Genomic DNA, 20,926 nt, shown 5'->3' on the forward strand with positions numbered 1-20,926 from the left:
TTTTTTTTAGACAAATCGTCTGATCTCACATTTGAATTGTGAATTGTTATGGTAGTTGGTTGCAATGTGAATGAACTCTCATGCGTTTGCTTATATAGGAAAAAATATTGCCACGTTTTTGCTACGAAATGCCACGAAATTGTTACGTTTTTTTGCTACGAAATGCCACGAAAATTGCTACGATTTTGCTACGTTTCTTTTCGTGGCAACCTATCAGAATCTTTCCTGCGCCCAATCAGACCGATGTGATTACACTGAAAAAACCTGCCACGAAATTTCCCACGAATGATTTTCGTGGCTTCAGTTTTTGTATTTATCCCTGCCATATGTGCAGGATGTGATTGGTGTGAATTTTTTCGGTGGGCTTACCACGGTTTGCTACGATCAAATTCGTGGAAATCACTTTATTTGTTTTTTTCTGGCCGACTAAGATATATTAATATTATAAATTTCGATTGCCACGGTTAAAACGTAGCAAAACGTAGGAGTGTTTGCTACGAATTGCATACCCACGATTATTAAGTGGCAATTTCGTGGCTTGGCCACGAATATATCCGTAACAATTTCGTAGCAACGTCTGCTACGTAAGTTTACGATTTGCCACGTTTTTCTTTCTCGTAGCATTTCGTAGGTAGATCGTAGCTTTTGCGTTTTTGCCACGAAATACGCGTGGCATTTTCTTAGCTATGACCCTGTTTTTTACTAGTGAAACCACTAACCCAACCCAACGTTAATATTTAAATCTCTTTGTTAACAATTTTGTGAATAGGTATATACTAAAATGTAAATTCAAATTAAATCTGAGTAAGGTATTTTTTTTGTTCAAACATATTGATATACTAAAATTAGCTTTTTAAGATTGTAATTTTATCTAATTTTCATTGCGGATTCGAGTTAAACAAGTTAATGATTCTCTGAACTCTCGTTTTTTGTTTTCTTAGAGCATCTCCGATAGAAATTCTATAACTTCAAATATAAAGTTTTTTTCTCTCGAGAAAACAACTTCAAAACTCTAAATTTGAACTTTCATTTTTTTATTTGCATCTTAGTTCTTATAATTAATTATACATCATATTTATAATATTTTAAAATAAGAATTAGACAACAAGAATATTACAAAAAAGAACTTAACAATTTTTTTTAAGAAAAATACATGAAGACATAATTATTACACAAATTTAAATATTACAACGACACTAATAGTTTAGTAAATTTGCTCCGAAAGTTTTAATATATTGTCCAAACAAATTATGTGTGACTGAAAATGGAACATTAAGAAAATAATTTTATAAAGTTTTGCAAACTCTATAATAGAGAATATTTTTGGCGATGCTCTTAGGGCATGAAAACGGTAAAAGACTCAAATTGAGTATCTAAGAACATCTCCAACTCCACTACCCCAAAATTGAAAAAATTGAGTGGGAAATGGAACGATGAACAAAAAAAATAAAAGCATTAAATGCTTTTATTTTTTTGTTTATCGCTCTATTTTCCACTCTATTTTTTTCATTTTGAAGTAAAATATGGATAAATTATTATTATTTGTTCACTTTATTAACTGATTAAAAAGTAATTTTAAAAGAAAAGAATTTGTAACCAATAGAAAGAAGACAAGTTAAGATTTAAGAAAATGAAGTTCTAATCGGTTTAAAAAACTTATAAGAAGAGATACATTTGTTTAGCGTCGTCATTTTTTTATAGTATAATAATGAGTAGAAACTCTTCATTATCTCTATGTTGGGGATGGTCTTACAAGCTTGTTTGAATTTTCATTATTAGTTAAGACCCATGTTCGAAAACGCGCCCGTCTGGCCAAGAACTCGCTCGATTAAAGGGTCATCGGAAGGTCACCATGGCGTAGAGGTGAAATCGGTGGGTTTAGGCGGTGAATTGAAAACTCACACAAAAGATCGTAATTTTGGGTGCTAAATTATAATTTATGTTATGGATCTATCATATTCGTATAAAACCCACAAGAATCGCTTGCAAAATCTCTAAAATCGTGAAAATTTTGTAAAACGCGACATTGAAGCTCTGTAATTCGCAGATACAAAGGTTGAAGATAAGGGTAAAATTGTCATTTCGTATTCATTAAACGAAAATCGTAAAAAATGAGTGTAAATGAGGTTACACTGGTTCAAACCCGCGTGCTTTAAATTGTAAATAGGAAAACATATCACTAGACCACGTGATCTTGTTGGTACATCCTCAGATAATTATTCTATATACGTACTATATAATTAAAATATATAAAAACTAGGCTCCGCGTATACTCTGTTTAATTCCCGATTTTTTGCTAACTTGCTAGGCTCGAGATCACCGTCCGACTAATGCCTAGCATAGTTCGGAACATGGGTTAAGACTGATAAGAACAAAGATATTTTTATAAATATTGTAAAAATTTTAAAATGATCGCTGGAAAGTTAATATTGTGAACAAATAAGAATGTAAATAATTAGTAAATTAAATTTCCTTATCAAGCAAATCCCGGTGTATAATTACGAAAATCTGATCTCGTGCCTTCAATTTAATTATACGTAGTTTATTTATGGGCATTAGCGAAGTGCTTGGTTTATTCGTATCACTACATAACAAGGCGCCTGCAAGCCCGTGAGTTCAAAAACTGGTGGTAGGATGGGAGCGTATTGGTCACGGCTTGTTGGGTCGTGTGAGATATAAGTAGCTTTGCATGTAGTGGAGAAACGTAACGCTTTGTGTCTCGGGGTTATCACAGTTTTACGTTTCGAGTTTTACAAAATTACTATAAATATAGATTACGTACAATAATTAGAGTTTTTAAACTGTATAAATATTAACGTTCGACAGAGCATCTTTTGGAAAGTGGTGGTCGTATAGTCGAACTAAGTTTCAGCAATCTCAAGACGATCTGATTTTTGCCCTTTTATTTTTAAATTATTGTTTTCAAATGTTTTTTTCTAAATGTTCGAATATGATAACTGCGCAACAACAAGATAGCTTACCAATAAATAAGTTCGTCTTTTGATCAAAATGGTTGAGCCTCCTTTTTTTGTTTAATATAGGTACTGCGGATCAAAATTCAAATTAATTTAGAGAATATATAATATGGAGCAACTGGTCTGATATATTTCCACTTCAAGTGTTCATCCATAAACGGTCATCGGATTTGAAATTGTAAAGGGATAACTCGAAGCAAAGCCTCCTAAATTGGTCTGAATTTGTGTATTTAATCAGACATAGTATGTGTAATTTGTTCAGCTATAAGACTTTCACCATTTCAAGCTGTACATGTTTTACATCTGATTCCTTACATGTTCAATTTTTTTGGATTTTTTTCAGCATACATATTATTCTTTCATATCATGAGATCAAAGTTTTAACGTTTAGAGATTCAAATTTGATATACCTTAATTATCCATCGAAACATATACAAGTACCCCGTACCATATCAGTATGACAGTATATCACTATAATTTAGCTATAGAGGAAAATAATTTTATCATGTGTTATTACTATTAGGTGTAATGATTTAAGAGGTGGTGGGTCCAATAGCTTTTTCTTTGTTTCTTTTCTATAGTTCGAGATCAAATTTATGGGGAGTATTATTAGTTCTTTGACCTTTCCTTTTTAGAGAGTCCTTCTTTGACCCATCAAGATTCAAGAGTCGAATCTCTCTCTTGCTAAGCTAAGTTAACATGAAAAATGAAAAATATAAAATATAGAATAAAAAGGAGATATATAATTCATACAAGTGTATGGATAGGCTTATTGGGCTGTTGCTTTGATGATTCTGGGAAGGTACTTCACTTGAATAGAGAGGATTCTTCCCTTTATCTTTTGGGTTATTCACAATCTAATCTATTAGCTTTTCTTTTCATGCAATATTTTTCTTGTTACTCTAAATATTCATCCAAATCTTCCTGGATATTCTCATGTCATTATGATCCTAACTTCGTATTCTCTTTATTAAAATTCCCACAAGGAATTGGATTCTCATAGGATTTCGATACGTTACCAAACCATATCATGACCATGATTGTTGTTTATTTTTATTTTTTGTTGTTCTAATTAACTTTTAACGAGACCACTGAATATTTTTAGCCAGACTTATATTTCACTAAGATTATTGAGAATGTTTTATACATTGTGTTTTTTTTCTCAACTTTATGATATAATTTCATAGCATGTTTTATATGTTTCTCGCTTTTTTAACAACTCCAATGTACTTTTCTTCTATACTTCAAAATTAAATAATTCTACATTAGAGTTGAGTTTTGTTAATAATTTTATTGTATATTGCAAAACTGAGTAATGAATATAAAAATGAAATAACACTATTAGCTATTTTTAGATTAATTTAAAATTTATTCTATTGTAAGTTTAAAATTATAATAAGATTAAAAATATTTTATCCTAAAATATACGGTAAAAATGGAACGAGCTTGAAAATCCTCTTAGAATGCAAGTTGGGCATTAGGGCATCTCCATCTCAACTCCATTTTTTCTTCTAAAATGGAGTAAAAGTTGATATTGAGTAAGGAATACTCCAACCCAACTTCATATCTCACTCCATAATGAAATTTACTCCATAAATGGAGTAGTTTATTTTTTGTTTGTTCATCACTTTATAATGGAGTGGGAAATGAAGCAGAGTTGAAGCAATTTTACTCCATTTTCACTTTTACTCAATTTTAAAGAAAAAAATGGAGTTTTACATTGGAGATGCTCTTACACCCTCCAATATGGTGTCGTTTCTAACCATCTAGCTTATCCAAAAATTAAAACAAAATATTGTGATTCTCGTTATATAGCTAATCCACCCAAATTAAATACCACTCTGATTATGTTAATATTTTTTCTTTCAGATTTTAGTATTTTTCTTCTTAGTATTTTTCTTCTTAGTATTAGGCATTTGCAAGGTTTTTTATTTTTTTGTCAGGTAAAAACTTTCATTGTCAAATATTTCGCAAGACTAAAAATGATATTTGAAAACGTAGAATAATATATAATTGGATTATGTATTTATCTTTGAAAAACTTACATATAGGTAAGAAAATAATAGATACATCATTCCATCACCACTGCTGCCTATATATGCAACTGAAGCGCTTCTCCTACCATCTATCTGCAAATGTAACAATCGAGTGTCCAGGATTTGAAGAAATGGAGGGTTTTAATTAATTAAAGCATAAACATAAACATACACATGTTCAGAAAAACAAAACAAATCCAATTAAATAAGGGAAGAAGACTAGTATTCGTTGACGACAAGAGTAGAGTAGACTCTAGCTATAGGTACAAGTTTTGAAGAAATCTAATAACCAAATCTCAGTCATTTTACTTACATCATCATGGATCATCATTAACCACATCAGGCTGAGCAGATATCGAACGTGTGACTGCGATGTGGAAGTAAAAGGACGAGGCAACGCGCGAGTTGGCAGGTGCGCGTGAGATTAGGGTTTTAGGGCAGAAATACGGAAAGAGACAGAGATTTATTTGGAAGTGAACAAATAAAAAATCAAAATTTGATCCTCGTGATCGGAGATTTTTTGCAGTGATGACTGTACTCTTCTTCATCTCCTCTCTCACCCCTTGTCACGTGGGCTAAATTTTGACCATCAACATCACGTCACTCTCTCCTTCTTCTACTTCTTCGAGTATTTTGCATGTTTGGTTTTACTCCACAAGAAGATAATTTCAGATCCTTTTCACAATTATGTAGATATAGGAAACATTCGTGTGTGAGTGACATAATCATTAGTACTTTTAAAAGTAATCAATTAACAAGAGTTTGTATGTATGATGTATGGTTGTCCAAAACTTGCATGTTTTTCAACCGATCCCACCATCTCATTTATTAACACTAAGATCTAACCAAAGTTTTTTTTGTCAAACAGATCTAGCCAAAGTTTATTCTGAAGATTTTGGAAGCCTCTAAATGAATGATTTCGATTTTCTACATAGTTTCGAGTTTTTCTTAATTACAAATCTATTTAACTTTCCCCTGTAATTTTTTTTTCATAACTCGTGAAACATCGAATAGAAGTTTACACTAATTCTCGTAGTTTGTGAAAGAGCCGTGTATTAGCGTTACTAATTAAGAGTAATCGCATTAAAGGATCAAGAGAGAAATTCTCACACATCCAAAAAAAAAAAATTATAATAATAAAAGCTGGTGAACTCGTCTCGCCACGCTCCTTCGGCATGAACCCGGGTCGTCACTGTTTAGCAGGTCCTACACCACGTAACAGCCCGCTATTGGTCAGCTTTTTTTAAAAAAAAATCAAAAAAATCAAAAAAATCAAAAAAAAATAAATAATAATAATAAAAAAATCAAATTGTGAACTCCAACCAGACGTTCATTAATGCGCATGCTCTAAATTCGTTATTTTCAGGGTAAACCATCCAGACCATATAATACTATATTACCAATAAGTACATTTGTTTGTCTTTACATAATTTTATAATGTATGTCGTCATGTCATTTCTATACCTTGTCATCCTTTTTTTGTAAAGGCTAATCACCTCCTTAAGGAATGTCTTTGTTATATTTCCTCCGTTTCATAATAATAGATGATGTTTTAGAAGATTTTTGTTGTTTCATAATAGATGATATTTTTATATTTTTATATTGTTTTAATATTATTGGAAACTGTGTAGCCAATTAGATATTATAGTCATTTATGTAATTGGTTGAATAATTTTTAAATTGTATTTTTACAACTACTTTTTAGATAAAAATAAATTTCTTAATATTTGTACATTGAGGTAAAACATCAAGTATTGTGAAACAGAATGACTACTAGATATAGAAAACATGAGCTAATTAACTCAAAATAAGTCTATTTGATTCAAGTGATTATCGTCAGATACCGTAAGCATATATATGTTGGGGATGATTGGTAAGTGATGTAGCTTTATATTTTTTGCTGTAGAATTTAATTTGTAGATTTATTTGATGTAGCTTTCCTTGCTGTAGATTTGTAAAACACTAATTTTTTGCTCTAGAAATAAAGCGTATTTTGTAATAAAAAAACATTTAAAAGCAAACTAACCCCATTTGATTAAATGATACTATAAATTAATATGTTCTTCGTAAAAAGCTGCGTCCCCACAAATTCTATTGATTTTAAATATTCGTTTTACTAAAAACCTGCATATACACTTCTGATTCTATATATAGGTGTGAGACCCTCTTCTATTTTCTTCACTTCACTCCACTCCAACGTAAAAACCTGCTACTTCAATCTATCTCTTCAGAGTTTCTTTATCTTCTCTTAATTTACACTTGGGGTTTTCAAAGTTAGAGAGAGAGATGATGCAGACTCCCTACAATACTTCAATGCAGGGGCAGTATTGTCATTCTTGCGGAATGTTCCACCACCACAACCAAAGCTGCTGCTACAACAACAACAACTCCAACGCCGGCTCTTACTCAACGGTCTTTTCCATGCAAAACGGCGGCGTTTACGAGCCTAATGGCGAGGATTATTACTCTTCCTCCGTCGTTGACTGCACTCTCTCTCTTGGAACTCCTTCCACACGCCTTTGTGAGGAGGATGAGAAACGCAGACGCTCTACTCCTTCTGGTGCGTCTTCTTGCATCTCCAACTTCTGGGACTTGCTTCAAAACAAAAACAACAACAACTCCAAAATGACGCCTAGTAACGTCCCTTCTTACTTCATTGCTAATCCCATCAAGCCAGGACGCGGTTGCTCCGGTGGCAACGGCAGCGGCGGTGGCGACTCTCTCCTTGCCAGACGCTGTGCTAACTGTGACACAACCTCAACTCCACTATGGAGAAATGGTCCTAGAGGCCCTAAGGTAACCTATTAATACGCAACAAAATGAATTTTCTTGTGGATAATCAACAAATAAAACAATGATTGCAATTTGCAAAAAAGTAGACATTTCACCTCTTTTTTCTTTTTTTTTCCTACTTTTTTAACGGATTTTTACTGTGAATATAACTTATTGTATACATCATTGAATAGTGCTTTTGATGGTTAATGAGGTGATTACTTTTCATTGGACATGTTTTTGAAACTTTCAAATGCGACCTCTTATATAAATAAAAAGATTTTTGAACGAAGTTATTTCATCCTTAAAGAAAAAAAGAAATCCGATTCTCTGTAAGCTTTATTTATTGAAAACGACATTAAATTGTGATATTGATGGCTAAATGATATGGATGGTTTTGGAATTTACAGTCCCTATGCAACGCATGCGGCATTCGTTTCAAAAAGGAAGAGAGAAGAACCACGGCGGCTTCAGTAAACGCCGTCGTCGGAGCTGCACCCGTAGCAGTTGATCATTACAGTCATCACAACGCCGGCTACAACAACTACAGTATTGCAGCTGGTAACAACAATAATGTTACTTCGTGGGGTCATCACACGACTCAGAGGGCCCCGTGCAACTATCCGGCAAACGAGATTAGGTTCATGGATGATTACGGCGGCGCTGGAGCTAATAACTGTGATTCTGATGGTGGTCACGGCGGCATTCCGTTTCTTTCGTGGAGGCTTAATGTGGCGGATAGGGCAAGTCTTGTCCATGACTTCACCAGATAAAAAAAAAGGAAAGAGCAATTTACGTTAGATTTTAAAATTTCCATGTGGTTTTTATTATATTATGTCTAATTTTAAAAAAGTAAGAAATGTTTGGAAAAAAAGATAGAAGTGACGATGTTAATGGTATTGAAAGCGACGGTCTAACTTATTGTTTATCTATAAAGTAGAGCTGTGATCAATTTTAAAATTTCGACTTTCTATTTTCATTTTCAGAATTTAAACCTCTTCCTCTATGGGAAATTTCTCTGCCTTTAGCCTTTGAAATGAATAGTATGGTGAATGTGAATATCACACATAAAATACATGGATTGATGTAATCATGACTTTAGTAAGAAAAAAGAGTTTGTAGTTCAGAGAAAAACACAGGCCAAAAATAAAGACATAGGATACAACTATTTTAATGTATGTTGTTTTGTGGTTGGAAGGATAAGTTTCAGTTCCAGCTGAGTCTCTGAATTTCACAACTGAGACTTTAATTATTATTGTGTGTTTTTAACTGATTAAAAACTAAATAAAATAAAAATTTGGAGATTGAAATCTGATCGTCGAATAAGGAGATTAGATTCTGATCGTACCAATGTGGGTTTACTCATGTCTGTGGTACTGTTGTGTGTTCAGTATGGATCAGAGCATTGTAGTGATTTAATGAACTTATTTTTGTCGTATTATGCTCTATTTTCCTCTCTCCTCCTTCATATTTTGACCGTCGTTTTGTCTTTAATCAATTTACCTCATCTTGACCTTTTGTTCGTGTCAATATGCGCTCAACAGAATATTTTCATTTGTTTTTATATTAGTTTCTACTGAACCGATTCTGCAGCATTGTTTGTTCTAATCTACCAGCTTTTTAATCTACTGTGCACGATCACACAAAATCTCATTGTTATAATAATTATTTTGATATTTTGTATATACTATTAAACTTTCTTCAACATCTAAGTTTGATATCTTAACCATGTAGTGATATCCAATACTAAGGTGAAACAAGGCGTAGTTTTATTGATGTTATTCAATTCTCGTCGATAACTAAGAGCATCTCTAAAAAACACTCTATAACTTCAAATAAGAAGTTATTTGCTCTCCAAAAAAGTTCAAATTTGAAGTTTTGAAAAGTGAAATTCTATATTTGAAGTTTCACAACTTAAAACTTTAAATTTGAAGTTTCATATTTTTATTTGCATTTTGGTTTCTACAACTACACATAACATTTATGATTCATATAAATATTTTCTTGTATATTGTTTTAATCTATCTCATAAATGTTTTGTTTACAAAATCTAAGTTTTACACATAAAATTAAATAAAACTTTAAAATAAAATTTAAAATATTTAAAACTAGATTTAGACAACAAAAATATACAAAAGAAATTTAACAATAAAAGCTTTAAAAAAATTACATGAAGACATAACTATTACACAAATTTAAATATTACGACACCACTAATAGTCCTGTAAGTTTGATCCGGAACCTTCAAAATTTCTAAATATTGACCAATTTTTGTTTGTGTAACTGAAACTGGTTGTTGTTGTTGATGATTTCTTTTCGTACAATTCTTTCTTGTTCATATTGAATATATTCACGAGTATAAATATCATCGATAAAAGTTAGTCTTTTAGCAATATTTTATGTTTCATGTTTTATTTTCTTATTCTGATCTAATGTATTTACAAGTATTAATATCATCCAATTTCAACAAATTTTCATCTCTAATCTACAAATTAAAAATGAAGAGAACCATTTTACTTCGAAATGCACTAGTAGATCTTATATGCATTACGAAAATCACTTTATGGAATAACATGATATTTTGCTTGAAGTTTAATATTAATTAAGTTATTTTGCTTAAAATTTTATATTTTAATATAATATTTTATTAATTAATATTTTTGCAATATGTTTATATATGTGCTAGTTATTTACAAAAGTTTTATGAATTTAAATTAGTTATGAGAAATATAAGGACCATATTATAAAATAAAAATAATTTTGAAGTTGAATTTAAAGTTTTGCTTTTGGAGAATTACACCTTTAAACTTCAAATATAGAGTTTTAGAAACTTCAAAATAAAGTTCGTTTTTGGAGATGCTCTGAGTTGCTATTGTTTAGGCAAATGAAGAGATAACCATGTCGTATGGCTGGCTAATTACAAAAGCCAAAGTCAGAGTAGTAGTATAATATTGTCTCTCTATAGATTAGACTTTGGCCAAGGTACATTGTTAACAAAAAAAAAAAAAGATGATAATCTACCACATGTGCGAGATCACAAGCTTCAGAAAAATGGGGCGAAAATGAGCGTTATTAAGATTTGTATTAGGCTTTGCGCAAGGATATAAAAATCAGAGCCACTAATTAGCTCAATGGTATCGACGACCTTCAGTGTGTAATTCAGTCCAAAACGTATTATTGGGCTATTTAAGGGCCGATTGATAGTTATTGAGGCTCATTAAGAGCCCCAACAAAGAGTTTGATTGGGCTTAAGGCGAATGACTTCTCTCCGACAGTAAACTGCTAGCGAGTTTGACGATCATCACAGGACCACGACAGGCCAATCCTGTCGTCGCCATGTCTCTCCGTAAAACCCTAACCGCATTAAGCCGAGCTTCGTCGCCACCGGATTCCTCAATCACCGCCGTCAATCTCGAAGCTGCAGAGCCCTCTCGTTCTTCACAAATCACTTTCCGACCCCGTAAAATCCGGAAAGTTTCGTTAGATGATCTGAATCCGTCGCCGACGACGATCACCGCGTCTCCACTATCCTCGAAGTCGACGGTTGATATCGCGCTCCGCCACCTCCTAATCTCCGACGAACTCCTCGGAGGAGTAATCTCGGCTCACAACACTCCCCCCGTGTTCGAATCAACCAGCACACCGTTCCTCTCCCTAGCGAGATCCATCCTCTACCAACAGCTCGCCACCAAAGCAGCGAAGTGCATCTACGATCGTTTCATCTCTCTGTTCCCCGGCGGAGAATCAGGTGTCCTCCCTGACTCCGTCATCTCAGTCTCCGCCGTGGATCTTCGTGAGATCGGCGTCTCCGGGAGAAAAGCGAGCTACCTCCACGACTTAGCCGGAAAATACAAAAGCGGCGAGCTTTCCGATGAGACGATTCTCGAAATGAGCGATGGAGAGCTGATCGACCGGTTAACTTCGGTTAAGGGAATTGGAGTGTGGACGGTTCACATGTTCATGATATTCTCGCTTCACAGGCCTGATGTGTTGCCTGTGGGGGATCTCGGCGTGAGGAAAGGCGTGAAGGATCTTTACGGTTTGAAAAATCTTCCTGGTCCGTTGCAGATGGAGCAGCTTTGTGAGAAGTGGAGGCCTTACAGGTCCGTTGGTTCATGGTACATGTGGAGACTCATCGAGTCTAACAAGACATCTAAGACCAAGTTGTCTAAATAGCTACAAGCAACCACAACAATGTTCACATGTCAGGTAATAATTAATACCCATCTCTGCCATTGAGAAAGGAGAAGAGACATTAACATTAATTTTGAAGTAAGTTTCCTGAATTGGTATATGCCTTATGATTAGTAGCTTTTATCTTTGGAATAGGTTCTGTCAATCTTCCCTAATCCATGAACCTCGTTTTCAATTTTCTTGATGTTTCTTCTATATCTAGCATATGATTGGTTGTAATTGATCTTGGGGATCATTACATAATACATACTCAAGACACACTTCTTCTTGGTCGGTCAGGACAGCTAATCTCTCTCACCTTGTGATGAAGAAGCTATTCCACGCCCATCAACCACTTGTTGTTGCATCTTCGCTTCTCTTCCAAGCTTCACTTGCTGGAAAATCTTGAGTTTCGTTTTCCTGTCTTTGCGCAATTTCGAAGAGCACGTGAGAGGAAAATGCATTTGTGCTTTTAACACACTGTGGTGGTTGTAACTTGTGTACTACTGTAGAAATACATTATCAAAACTAGTTTCATTTTGCTTGGGTTCATTGTAACACTATTGGACTTCGGCCGATGTCTCCAGTGACCCAATTAAATTAATCAGAAAGCTTGGATCTGACTGCCATGTCATATATGTTCGACAAGTTACTAAAAGTCTAAAGATTTGGCGGAGTTTCTATATGGCAAATCTATTTTTCATTCATTTCGATACATTTGGTATATAAGATGATTATCACAGCTGTGGGAAAACAAAGAATCTGAAAACAAGACGTGAGGCATGTGGAGATAAATAAAAAGTGCAGGTCTTCGTTTGTGCTTACGTGGACCAGCTTTTATTCCTTTTTCACTCAACCCCTTTCCACCAGAAAATTAATTTAACAAATCTTCTCTTTCAAGACTTAAGAATTGCCTCTGTTTAGTTATTGCTAAAGCTTGTCTAGTAACCCTAGTTACGTTGGTATGGGAAGTTGAAGCTGTATTAAATACCAACTAATCTCCATGCAAATCTAAGTCATATTTATTGTAACATTAATTAGTTCGGATTGAGAAGTTTTGACGCCTGATAATTAAACAGAGATATTATGAGAGTGTATTTATACAAACAGTGGTCATATAATTGGTTTTATATCACTATTTTATGATATATCAAACTTTTTATACTATATGTAAATGTGAACTACTCCTTAACACCCGATTTCAATTTGATTTATATATCAAATGACACATAATTCAACTAAACTAAAATCATTAACTGAAGTTTCTTCTCCATTACAAATCAGTTTTTAAAAAAAGAAGTTTCTTCTCCATTTCTCTTTCCACAGTCTGAACTGCAGTGGCGAATCTATATGGAGTGTGGGTGGGAGCTGCACACCATGAATTTGTAATTTTAGTCAGATTTTTTTATTTGCCCTCGTTAAAATTTACAATTATAAAGGTTTGGACAGTGTTTCATAGTTTTTTCCCTGATCAAATCTTGTTCTAGATCCGCCACTCTGAAGTCTTTACTAGTTGGTAAATAGTTTGACTAACCTAGGGTTTTTGCAGACACGCATTAATTAGTAGCCCCAATAAAAATCGTCACAAAAGAAAATGGAGAAAAGTAGACACATGCAATAATGGGAGATGGGCCAAAGTTGCAGGTAGTGAGAGATAACAAACACATGACAATGTCTCGAAATTAAGAGGCACCACCACTCAGTCACTCACACACACTCTTCTCTCTCCCTACTCTCTAGTAGTACGTTTTGAGTGTTTTTAAAATAACAATCAATACTTTGTTGGATTTTCATGTGAAATTAAACTAGATGGGTGATAGGAAACAGATGCACACACGTCATCACCAGTCACCACCACCACTTCTACGTCTCTCCATCTTCTTCAATTATCAATCTCATCTTCCACACTACTAGCTCTTTTGCTGAAACAATAAGCTCTACAATCCCTCTCCAGGTGAGTCTAAACTCCATCAGCTTTCTTATCTAAGCCTTAATTAATAAGGAGTAATCATTCAACACACGAGAGCTTCTCTGCATGCATTAGTGATAATTATAAGTATTACGAAGTTGTCTTTTTTTCAGTCAAATTAACAATGGAGCATGGAGGAAAATGCAATGCAATTGCTTCCAAAACAAAAATCTCAACCAAAACCTTAGAGGCAAAACCACATACCAAATCTTATCCAAAAGCCAAACCCGGTTCAGATCCGACTTTACCTCCATTCTTGGTCAAGAAAGAAAACCATAAACTGAGCTCACGTGGCGACCAAGAAACCAAGTACAAGGAGTGCCAGAAGAACCACGCGGTCTCAACCGGAGGACACGTGGTGGACGGATGCTGCGAGTTCATGCCTGGAGGAGAAGAGGGCACACTCGGTGCGTTGAAATGCGCAGCCTGCAGTTGCCACCGGAGTTTTCACCGGAAGGAAGTCTACGAACATATAAATAGTACACAAGAGCTGATGTCTCCGGCGTTTTACCGCAGTGGCAGCTTGCACAAGGCGATGATACAATCACGTGGATTGTATCTTCCGAAGAAGAAGAGGATAAGGACGAAGATCAATGAAGAACAAAAGGAAAAGATGAAGGAATTTGCAGAGAGACTAGGGTGGAGGATCCTGAAGAAAGACGAAGAAGAGATCGATAAGTTTTGTAGGTTGGTGAATCTGAGAAGACAGGTTTTCAAAGTGTGGATGCATAATAACAAGCAAACAATGAAGAGGATCGGTAACACTTTGTAATCTGCAAAAATGAAACTAAATTTTGGGTCTATAAGTTACTTTTGAGTATGAATCCGTGATTATTTTATAGGATTGTAGATGCAAATCTGGACAACATAAAGAGTCTATTATGTTTTGATTTCTTATGTTTATGTGCGTTTTTAATTTTCTTAGTTTATGACTGCAACGAAATTGATACACTTAATGGGATAAACGTTCACAAACAAATATGTTTCAAAACACTAAGAACCAAATTAGCTGGAATAGCTCAGTTGGTTAGAGCGTGTGGCTGTTAACCACAAGGTCGGAGGTTCGACCCCTCCTTCTAGCGATTTTTTTTAATTAGTTTAACTCTTTTGAACAAATTATAGGCTTAATCTTTCTTTTTTTTGGTCAAACATTAATAAATCACAGCAAGGCTTAATCTTTGTTCATATTGTTCTTGTGGAAGCCCAAAACCAGGGACATCGTACGGTCCGAATTTAGCGTGGTTATATATTTGGTTCATGCTTGCCATAGCGATATAGTTAAAGCGTACTCTTTGATCAAAGAAAAAAAAAGTTAAAGCGTACTCAAAACTGTGCTTACTTTATACATGTCTTTTCTTGATTTGTGGTCATTCCTGGTTGCTTTGAAGATGACGAGGCATAGAGAACCAGAAAGCAACACTTCTTGGCTAAGACGAACTCCAACAAGATCTTGCGTCGATCAAAAATGGTCTGCTTCTCTATTACAACATATTTGTTCTGGTGCAACATACTGAAGTTGAGTTACATACAGCAATCTTATTACCGAGTCTTCCTACTCCTAGTGTATGATTACTGCTTCTTTCTTACAAGATGTTTGGATTTTGTGTTATGTCATCTATTTGTGATGCAGCATGCTGTGAGACGCACTGACTATGACAATGTTGTAATCAGTGTTCTGCTCTATTTGAAAGTCAAATGGAATTGTGATTTTAAAAAGAGCTGGCCCATCCTTTTAAACACGACCATGTCTAACTTCAAAAAAGGTTATAAAACAAGGAGACTGTGATCAGTCAAGTCCATCTGGATTTGGTAACAAATGCTTCCTATATTTCTTTGCAGATGGTTTCTGAGAGGTTTCTTTTGATCTTGTAAGTTCTGTAAGTTGTTGTACGTAATCTTCTTTGTAGTCAAATTTATAAAGTTGCAACGTTTTTTCTTCGTTCTCATAATAATAAATTGTTGGAGGAGACAAATAAAGTTTTACACACGACAAGTTCGTCTAAACACAAAGCCATTTTCCATTTCAATTTGTCTAGACGATGTAGACGTATAATAGTCAGCATAAAACACATATGACCGGCGATTAAATAGGACAAAATGTATACACCATGTAACACCAAGTCACTAACACATGCTGTTTTATTAAACTATACGCATATTTAATTTTATTAGTTGGAGATCTACACAAATATAAAAGTCAACAGATCTACTATTTTTCTTTTCAAATCATAAAGCAAACTTGGCCTACATACTTAAATAAACACAACCATCAAGAGAAAGATTCAAGAACACACCTAACCAAAAAAGAAGAAAAACTCAATAACTTTTTTTCCCCACCGTACAACCATGTTTAGAGCCATGAGCACCAGGAAAGTCCACGGCGGCTACGAAAAGCTCGTGGAAGATGAACCGAAGTTGAAGAGGGTCACGAGCGTTCCGGCTAGTGTTTATGGTAATTCAAGAAACCCGGTTCAAGAGGAGGTGAAGAAGACACCGACGGTGAAACCAACCGGTGGTTCTGTTCATCCCTTGCTAAGTTTCTTCGACGTACGTTTTCAGAAGAAGAAGAAGAAAACCAAGAAGAGTTTGGCCACGGCGAAACCAGAGTTTGCGAGGTATATGGCGTATGTTAAGGAAGGAGGTGTGTGGGATCCTAATTCTAACGCACCCGTGATTCATTACAGATAGAATCATGGAGGAAGATGAATAAAGACTTGTATTTCTTTTATATATATTATCTATTTGAAAAAAGAAGAAAAACAGTTCTTGATTCTATTCAAAAGATGAATCAAAACTATGATTTTCTCATGTTTTATGAATTGATGTATTAAAAAGGTTAAGTGTTTAGTATACTTTCATTGAGTTACAAGAATAAGATAAGTTCAAGATCCATGAGCTTTTTTTTTTGGTTGAAATGTTAAATGATGAGCTTATTATGGTTTAATAACTTGGTTTTAAATTTCTTCTTTTTAGAAAGGAAAAGTAAAGATTTGTTGATGAGAATCAAATCAATTTGTAGTTGCTGATATAGAAGGTCCAGAGGTGTTTGCTTTGAATCAGGTTCTATAAAAAAATAAAATAAAGGAGGAAAGTTTCAAATTTCAAAATCTCAATGGCAAAAGCCAAAAACATTTGATTTTTTCTTCTGATGAAATAGTAAACTTATTAGAAAAGATTATAATAATGAGTAAGGTAGTCAGTATCCTTCAATCTGAAGACCATATCTAAAACAACTATATTTTTTTAAAAAAAAATTGAATACTCTTGTAAACGTGTTCACATGGGTCACGTTTATGAAGTGGCTCTAAAATATCAAATTCCAGCTTAGAAGAAAACAAAAGCAACTTATAATATAGTTTTCAAATCGGGCTTTACAGATTCGTGAACAGACAAACTGGGCCATAAAGCTAAAACAACCAAAAATTTGGTTTAGGACCTAATGTTGCCACGTTCTAGTTCTGAAGACGTATTTAATTGAATATATTTAAGATAGGACCCGTTCATATATAAGAAAGAATAAGACCCACACTTAACAAGATCCCCTCACGACATCGTTAGGAACTATTCTGGAAACGCTACCACCGTTGAATTATTTACAAAAAATACCCCCTCTTTATCACGCCGACGATGCTCGTTAGTCATACCCTCGGAGGCTAGATACGTCTTTTGCAAGTCTTTCTAGAAGACACGTTTGTGTAAAATGTTCGACGAGGATAAATTCAGGGATTAGTTAAAGATTAGGATATAAAATAACGAATTTGTTCAGAAAATTGGTCGCCAAGAAAAAAAAGAGAGAACAAAATCAAATATTTGCGGAGAGACAAAGCAGAAGAAGCATCGTTTGCGATAAAAAAGCCTTGGAGAAGAGGTTAAAGCTTCTTCCCTCCTCTGCATCTCTTATACGATACCGTATCACACCTCTCCTTCCTCGTCTAACAATCTTCGCCGTCATCGTCTCGCTTCCGTCTAACAACCGTTGAATTGGATCCTTTGAGCTTCTTCCGTAGAGATCTTCTTCTCGCGTGAGGTAATCGTTCTCTTACGCCATGAGAAGTACGGTTGGATATCTGGAAAATTGGAAAATCTTATAGGGTGTTGTTGTTGCTTTGCGTTTGGGAGATTCGATTGACTTGTCGAATTGACCTTTTCGTTAGCTTCTAGATTCTCGAATTTTAGGTTTCCGTCAGTCTTGGCTTTATACATTCTCAATAGCTTGATTGTCAATTGCATTAACAACCTTGTGGTTTGGTGATTTGCAGAGCCACCATGCCTACTTTCTCTGCAATTGCTTTGGATAGAATGCTAGAGCCAGGTGCTGCTTCCACGTCTCTCAACACTCTTCCCACCACAAAGCCTCCACCAATATCTAAGCTGGAGAATGGCAAAGGCACCTTCACTCGTCCTCAGATGTCCCCGGCTCTCTACGCCACTCCTGATGCTATCCCACTACCTAACTCTCCATCCTCATCTTCTTTCCCACCGTCGCCTTATATCATCAACCACAAATCACGCGGCCCTCGCCTTCTGAAAAGCTCTTCCGAGGCTAATGTGGCTTCCCAACAGAAGCCCCTGGAAGGTGTTACTATCGGTGCAGATGTGAAGGTTTCACCTCGGAGGAAGTCCACCTCTTTCTCGTTTCCTATCAGCGAGGCTACTGAAGAGGATTATGCCAATGGTGTTCATGCTCTCCAAGTTGGAACCTTTAGTTTTGATGGTAATGGAAACTCGGAGCTGGATAATGATTTAGAATGGGAGAACAATCTTCCGGAGCCTGTCACTGCCAAAGCTGACAAGGAGAGTGAGTCTGAAGATTTCTATGACCCGGGTGAGTCAGCAAGCTTCACAAGCAACACCGATGCAGGAGAGGAAGGCTCACACAGACTTGCTACTCCTGTGGGAGAGTTTTATGATGCTTGGGACGGTACGTTTCTAATGTTTATGATCTTAGCGTTCCCAGGGTAGTATGGTTGTAACTGTTTTGTGATTTCATCTAATACTCACTCTAACGTTAAAGGTCTCGTTTCTTGGTCTTCCAGAGCTATCAAGCGACAGTGGAATGCAGAGTTCAGTTAACAACAATGAAACTGAATTAAGAGAGATAAGGCTGAGTCTACTAATGGAAATCGAGAAGAGGAAACAGACGGAGGAGGCGCTGGAGCAGATGCAAACACACTGGCAGATGCTCCGTGAGCAGTTAGGGCAGGTTGGCGTGTTCGTTCCTATTGATCCAACCGCCTCCACCAACAACATGAACCTTTCAGAAGAACTACGCTGCCAGCTCGAGGTTGCTAGGTTTGTCTCCGACTCATTAGGAAGAGGTATGGCCAAGGCGGAGGTAGAGATGGAGATGGAAGCTATGCTTGAAACTAAGAACTTCGAGATCACGCGTTTGTCTGACCGTGTACACTACTACGAAGCTGTGAACCGAGAAATGTCTCAACGAAACCAAGAAGCCATAGGTAAAAGAAACTCAAATTAATATGTTTTTCTTGGTTCTATGTATCTGATCACCAACCTTGTTGTTAACAGAGGTGGCACGACGAGAGAGACAGAAGAGGAAGATGAGGCAGAGATGGATATGGGGATCAATTGCAGCAACCATTACCCTAGGAAGCGCAGCTTTGGCATGGTCTTACATTCCTGCGTCCCGACCATCATCAGAAGCATCACAGACTCTCAAGGATGATTAAGTAAGCCCTCGTCTCCATAATGGGTGTTTGTTTGACATGGGCAAAGAGAAATAAGATACAAGACGTTTAGCACGCCTTGTGAATAGAAAATATATACATGTTTGGTTATTTGTTTTAACCTTTCAAGAAGATGTATAGCTCACGAGTAGCTACAACACACATGTTTCGTTTTTTGCGGTCGCATACACATTCACTAACATTCAATGTTAGCTCTCTAGTCTCAGATGCTTGGCTTGCCTACATTTGAAACTTTCACAAACGACCTTATGGTTTGATAGATATTTTAAGCAATGATATGGAAAGTTAAAAAGGTTATGCTCATCTATCGTGTCTGAACGAGTTAAGTACAACGTAGGCTGCAAAAGCTAGCGTATATGCAGAAGCAACCAGAAACACATATATTTGGAGTAATAGAGATGACTTGAAGGCTTCAAGAAGAAGCAAGTTCCACGTTTTGTACCAAAAGATGCAGAAAACAGAACCCACCAACCCACCAACTACCACTTGATTGCCTGTGTGGAGTTTCTGAGAAACCTTAACCGTATCTGCACATTTGCAGAGGGAGAGATCAATGAAAATTGGTTTATCAAGAAACTAAATGAGTTTAAAAGCATGCGAATCGAATAGTTGAAACACTTACAAAATATGAACCCAATGCGAGGATGAGCATGATTAGGAACAGAGAGACTTCGTTGGTTCCAAGCCATTCCATAACTGCACAATAATAACATTGATCAATCTGTCTTAACCGTTGGTAGTGGAAACAAGGGATGTCTCGGTTCAAGTTTGCTTTTACCAGACAAAACCGCAAACACAGATATGAAGGATATGGACTGGGCATGAGAAGATGGCATCCCAGGATCAGTTCGCGAGGTTGTAGCAGGCCTCGCTTGGTTAAGTAAACGTTTGAGGAATACAGAGAGAGCTGAATTCGAAACGGAACCAATGATTGCCCACAAGGCAGTACCATCATGCCGCAGAAGAATGATGGAAGCAAATAGAGCAGACACAACCCATTTGCTCTGTCATTAATTAAAGAACAGTTAAAGAAACACACAAACAGCACTTAATGAGGCATTTGTGTGCATCAAAGACACTTCCGTTAACTAACCAAACGATTAAAGATGGATTCGATCCGACCGCGGGAGACCAACTCGTTCCAGTGCTCCGACAAAGCGTTGCTACTAAATCTCTTGACTAAAACGGTCATAGATCCTAGCGACAGGAAAACCCACGAGGGAGAGATGATCGAACTATGGCTCTGAAAATTAACATTTAAGTCGCGTTGAACGTTGTTTGCTCGAAATGAGG

At 35.7% G+C, this 20,926-nt stretch overlaps 6 protein-coding genes and 1 non-coding gene across 12 annotated transcripts; 6 read left to right on the forward strand and 1 right to left on the reverse strand.

Moving 5' to 3' along the window:
• The first annotated feature begins 7,208 nt into the window (after positions 1–7,208).
• LOC106310590 (GATA transcription factor 18-like) lies at positions 7,209–8,688 on the forward strand. Its single transcript, XM_013747819.1, has 2 exons — positions 7,209–7,807; positions 8,194–8,688. Exons 1-2 carry the CDS (start codon positions 7,298–7,300, stop codon positions 8,554–8,556), a joined length of 873 nt encoding a protein of 290 aa, XP_013603273.1. The 5' UTR covers positions 7,209–7,297; the 3' UTR covers positions 8,557–8,688.
• A 2,321-nt stretch (positions 8,689–11,009) lies between these two features.
• Positions 11,010–12,592, forward strand: LOC106307650 (DNA-3-methyladenine glycosylase 1). Of its 6 annotated transcripts, none has more exons than XM_013744663.1 (2): positions 11,010–11,992; positions 12,113–12,592. In XM_013744663.1, the coding sequence occupies exon 1, from the start codon at positions 11,120–11,122 to the stop codon at positions 11,957–11,959; it is 840 nt and encodes a 279-aa protein (XP_013600117.1). In that variant the 5' UTR covers positions 11,010–11,119; the 3' UTR covers positions 11,960–11,992; positions 12,113–12,592. The 6 variants fall into 6 exon arrangements, 4 of the variants coding, with proteins under 4 accessions (XP_013600117.1, XP_013600119.1, XP_013600121.1 ...); XM_013744665.1 differs by having other exon boundaries at positions 12,180–12,592; XR_001263365.1 differs by having other exon boundaries at positions 11,011–12,055; positions 12,180–12,592.
• Positions 12,593–13,635: 1,043 nt separating this feature from the next.
• On the forward strand, positions 13,636–14,782 carry LOC106309963 (zinc-finger homeodomain protein 7). Its single transcript, XM_013747138.1, has 2 exons — positions 13,636–13,910; positions 14,039–14,782. Exon 2 carries the CDS (start codon positions 14,050–14,052, stop codon positions 14,695–14,697), a length of 648 nt encoding a protein of 215 aa, XP_013602592.1. The 5' UTR covers positions 13,636–13,910; positions 14,039–14,049; the 3' UTR covers positions 14,698–14,782.
• Positions 14,783–14,933: 151 nt separating this feature from the next.
• Positions 14,934–15,007, forward strand: TRNAN-GUU. Its single transcript has one exon. It is a non-coding gene; the product is annotated as a tRNA-Asn (tRNA).
• A 1,070-nt stretch (positions 15,008–16,077) lies between these two features.
• Positions 16,078–16,831, forward strand: LOC106310290. The gene has a single exon (XM_013747527.1). It carries the CDS (start codon positions 16,272–16,274, stop codon positions 16,611–16,613), a length of 342 nt encoding a protein of 113 aa, XP_013602981.1. The 5' UTR covers positions 16,078–16,271; the 3' UTR covers positions 16,614–16,831.
• Positions 16,832–17,475: 644 nt separating this feature from the next.
• On the forward strand, positions 17,476–19,877 carry LOC106312791. The gene is made up of 4 exons (XM_013750443.1): positions 17,476–17,952; positions 18,185–18,846; positions 18,962–19,384; positions 19,455–19,877. The coding sequence occupies exons 2-4, from the start codon at positions 18,192–18,194 to the stop codon at positions 19,613–19,615; spliced, it is 1,239 nt and encodes a 412-aa protein (XP_013605897.1). The 5' UTR covers positions 17,476–17,952; positions 18,185–18,191; the 3' UTR covers positions 19,616–19,877.
• Positions 19,878–19,963: 86 nt separating this feature from the next.
• Positions 19,964–20,926, reverse strand: LOC106312792 (lipid phosphate phosphatase epsilon 1, chloroplastic). Its single transcript, XM_013750444.1, has 4 exons — positions 20,727–20,926; positions 20,412–20,637; positions 20,256–20,329; positions 19,964–20,160 (listed from the first exon to the last, which is right to left on the reverse strand). Exons 1-4 carry the CDS (start codon positions 20,823–20,825, stop codon positions 20,113–20,115), a joined length of 447 nt encoding a protein of 148 aa, XP_013605898.1. The 5' UTR covers positions 20,826–20,926; the 3' UTR covers positions 19,964–20,112.

The sequence above is a fragment of the Brassica oleracea genome, chromosome C8 (assembly GCF_000695525.1).
Source record: "Brassica oleracea var. oleracea cultivar TO1000 chromosome C8, BOL, whole genome shotgun sequence".
Lineage (NCBI taxonomy): Eukaryota > Viridiplantae > Streptophyta > Magnoliopsida > Brassicales > Brassicaceae > Brassica > Brassica oleracea.

Excerpts from the sequence above, each read along its gene's own strand:
- LOC106310590 (XM_013747819.1), top strand. The coding sequence starts at position 7,298 with ATGATGCAGACTCCCTACAATACTTCAATGCAGGGGCAGTATTGTCAT. Across the intron at positions 7,808-8,193 it reads ATGGTCCTAGAGGCCCTAAG|TCCCTATGCAACGCATGCGG; the intron begins GTAACCTATTAA and ends TGGAATTTACAG.
- LOC106307650 (XM_013744663.1), top strand. The coding sequence starts at position 11,120 with ATGTCTCTCCGTAAAACCCTAACCGCATTAAGCCGAGCTTCGTCGCCA.
- LOC106309963 (XM_013747138.1), top strand. The coding sequence starts at position 14,050 with ATGGAGCATGGAGGAAAATGCAATGCAATTGCTTCCAAAACAAAAATC.
- LOC106310290 (XM_013747527.1), top strand. The coding sequence starts at position 16,272 with ATGTTTAGAGCCATGAGCACCAGGAAAGTCCACGGCGGCTACGAAAAG.
- LOC106312791 (XM_013750443.1), top strand. The coding sequence starts at position 18,192 with ATGCCTACTTTCTCTGCAATTGCTTTGGATAGAATGCTAGAGCCAGGT. Across the intron at positions 18,847-18,961 it reads GTTTTATGATGCTTGGGACG|AGCTATCAAGCGACAGTGGA; the intron begins GTACGTTTCTAA and ends TTGGTCTTCCAG. Across the intron at positions 19,385-19,454 it reads ACGAAACCAAGAAGCCATAG|AGGTGGCACGACGAGAGAGA; the intron begins GTAAAAGAAACT and ends TGTTGTTAACAG.
- LOC106312792 (XM_013750444.1), bottom strand. The coding sequence starts at position 20,825 with ATGACCGTTTTAGTCAAGAGATTTAGTAGCAACGCTTTGTCGGAGCAC. Across the intron at positions 20,330-20,411 it reads TGTGTTTGCGGTTTTGTCTG|TTATGGAATGGCTTGGAACC; the intron begins GTAAAAGCAAAC and ends ATTATTGTGCAG. Across the intron at positions 20,161-20,255 it reads TCGCATTGGGTTCATATTTT|ATACGGTTAAGGTTTCTCAG; the intron begins GTAAGTGTTTCA and ends GCAAATGTGCAG.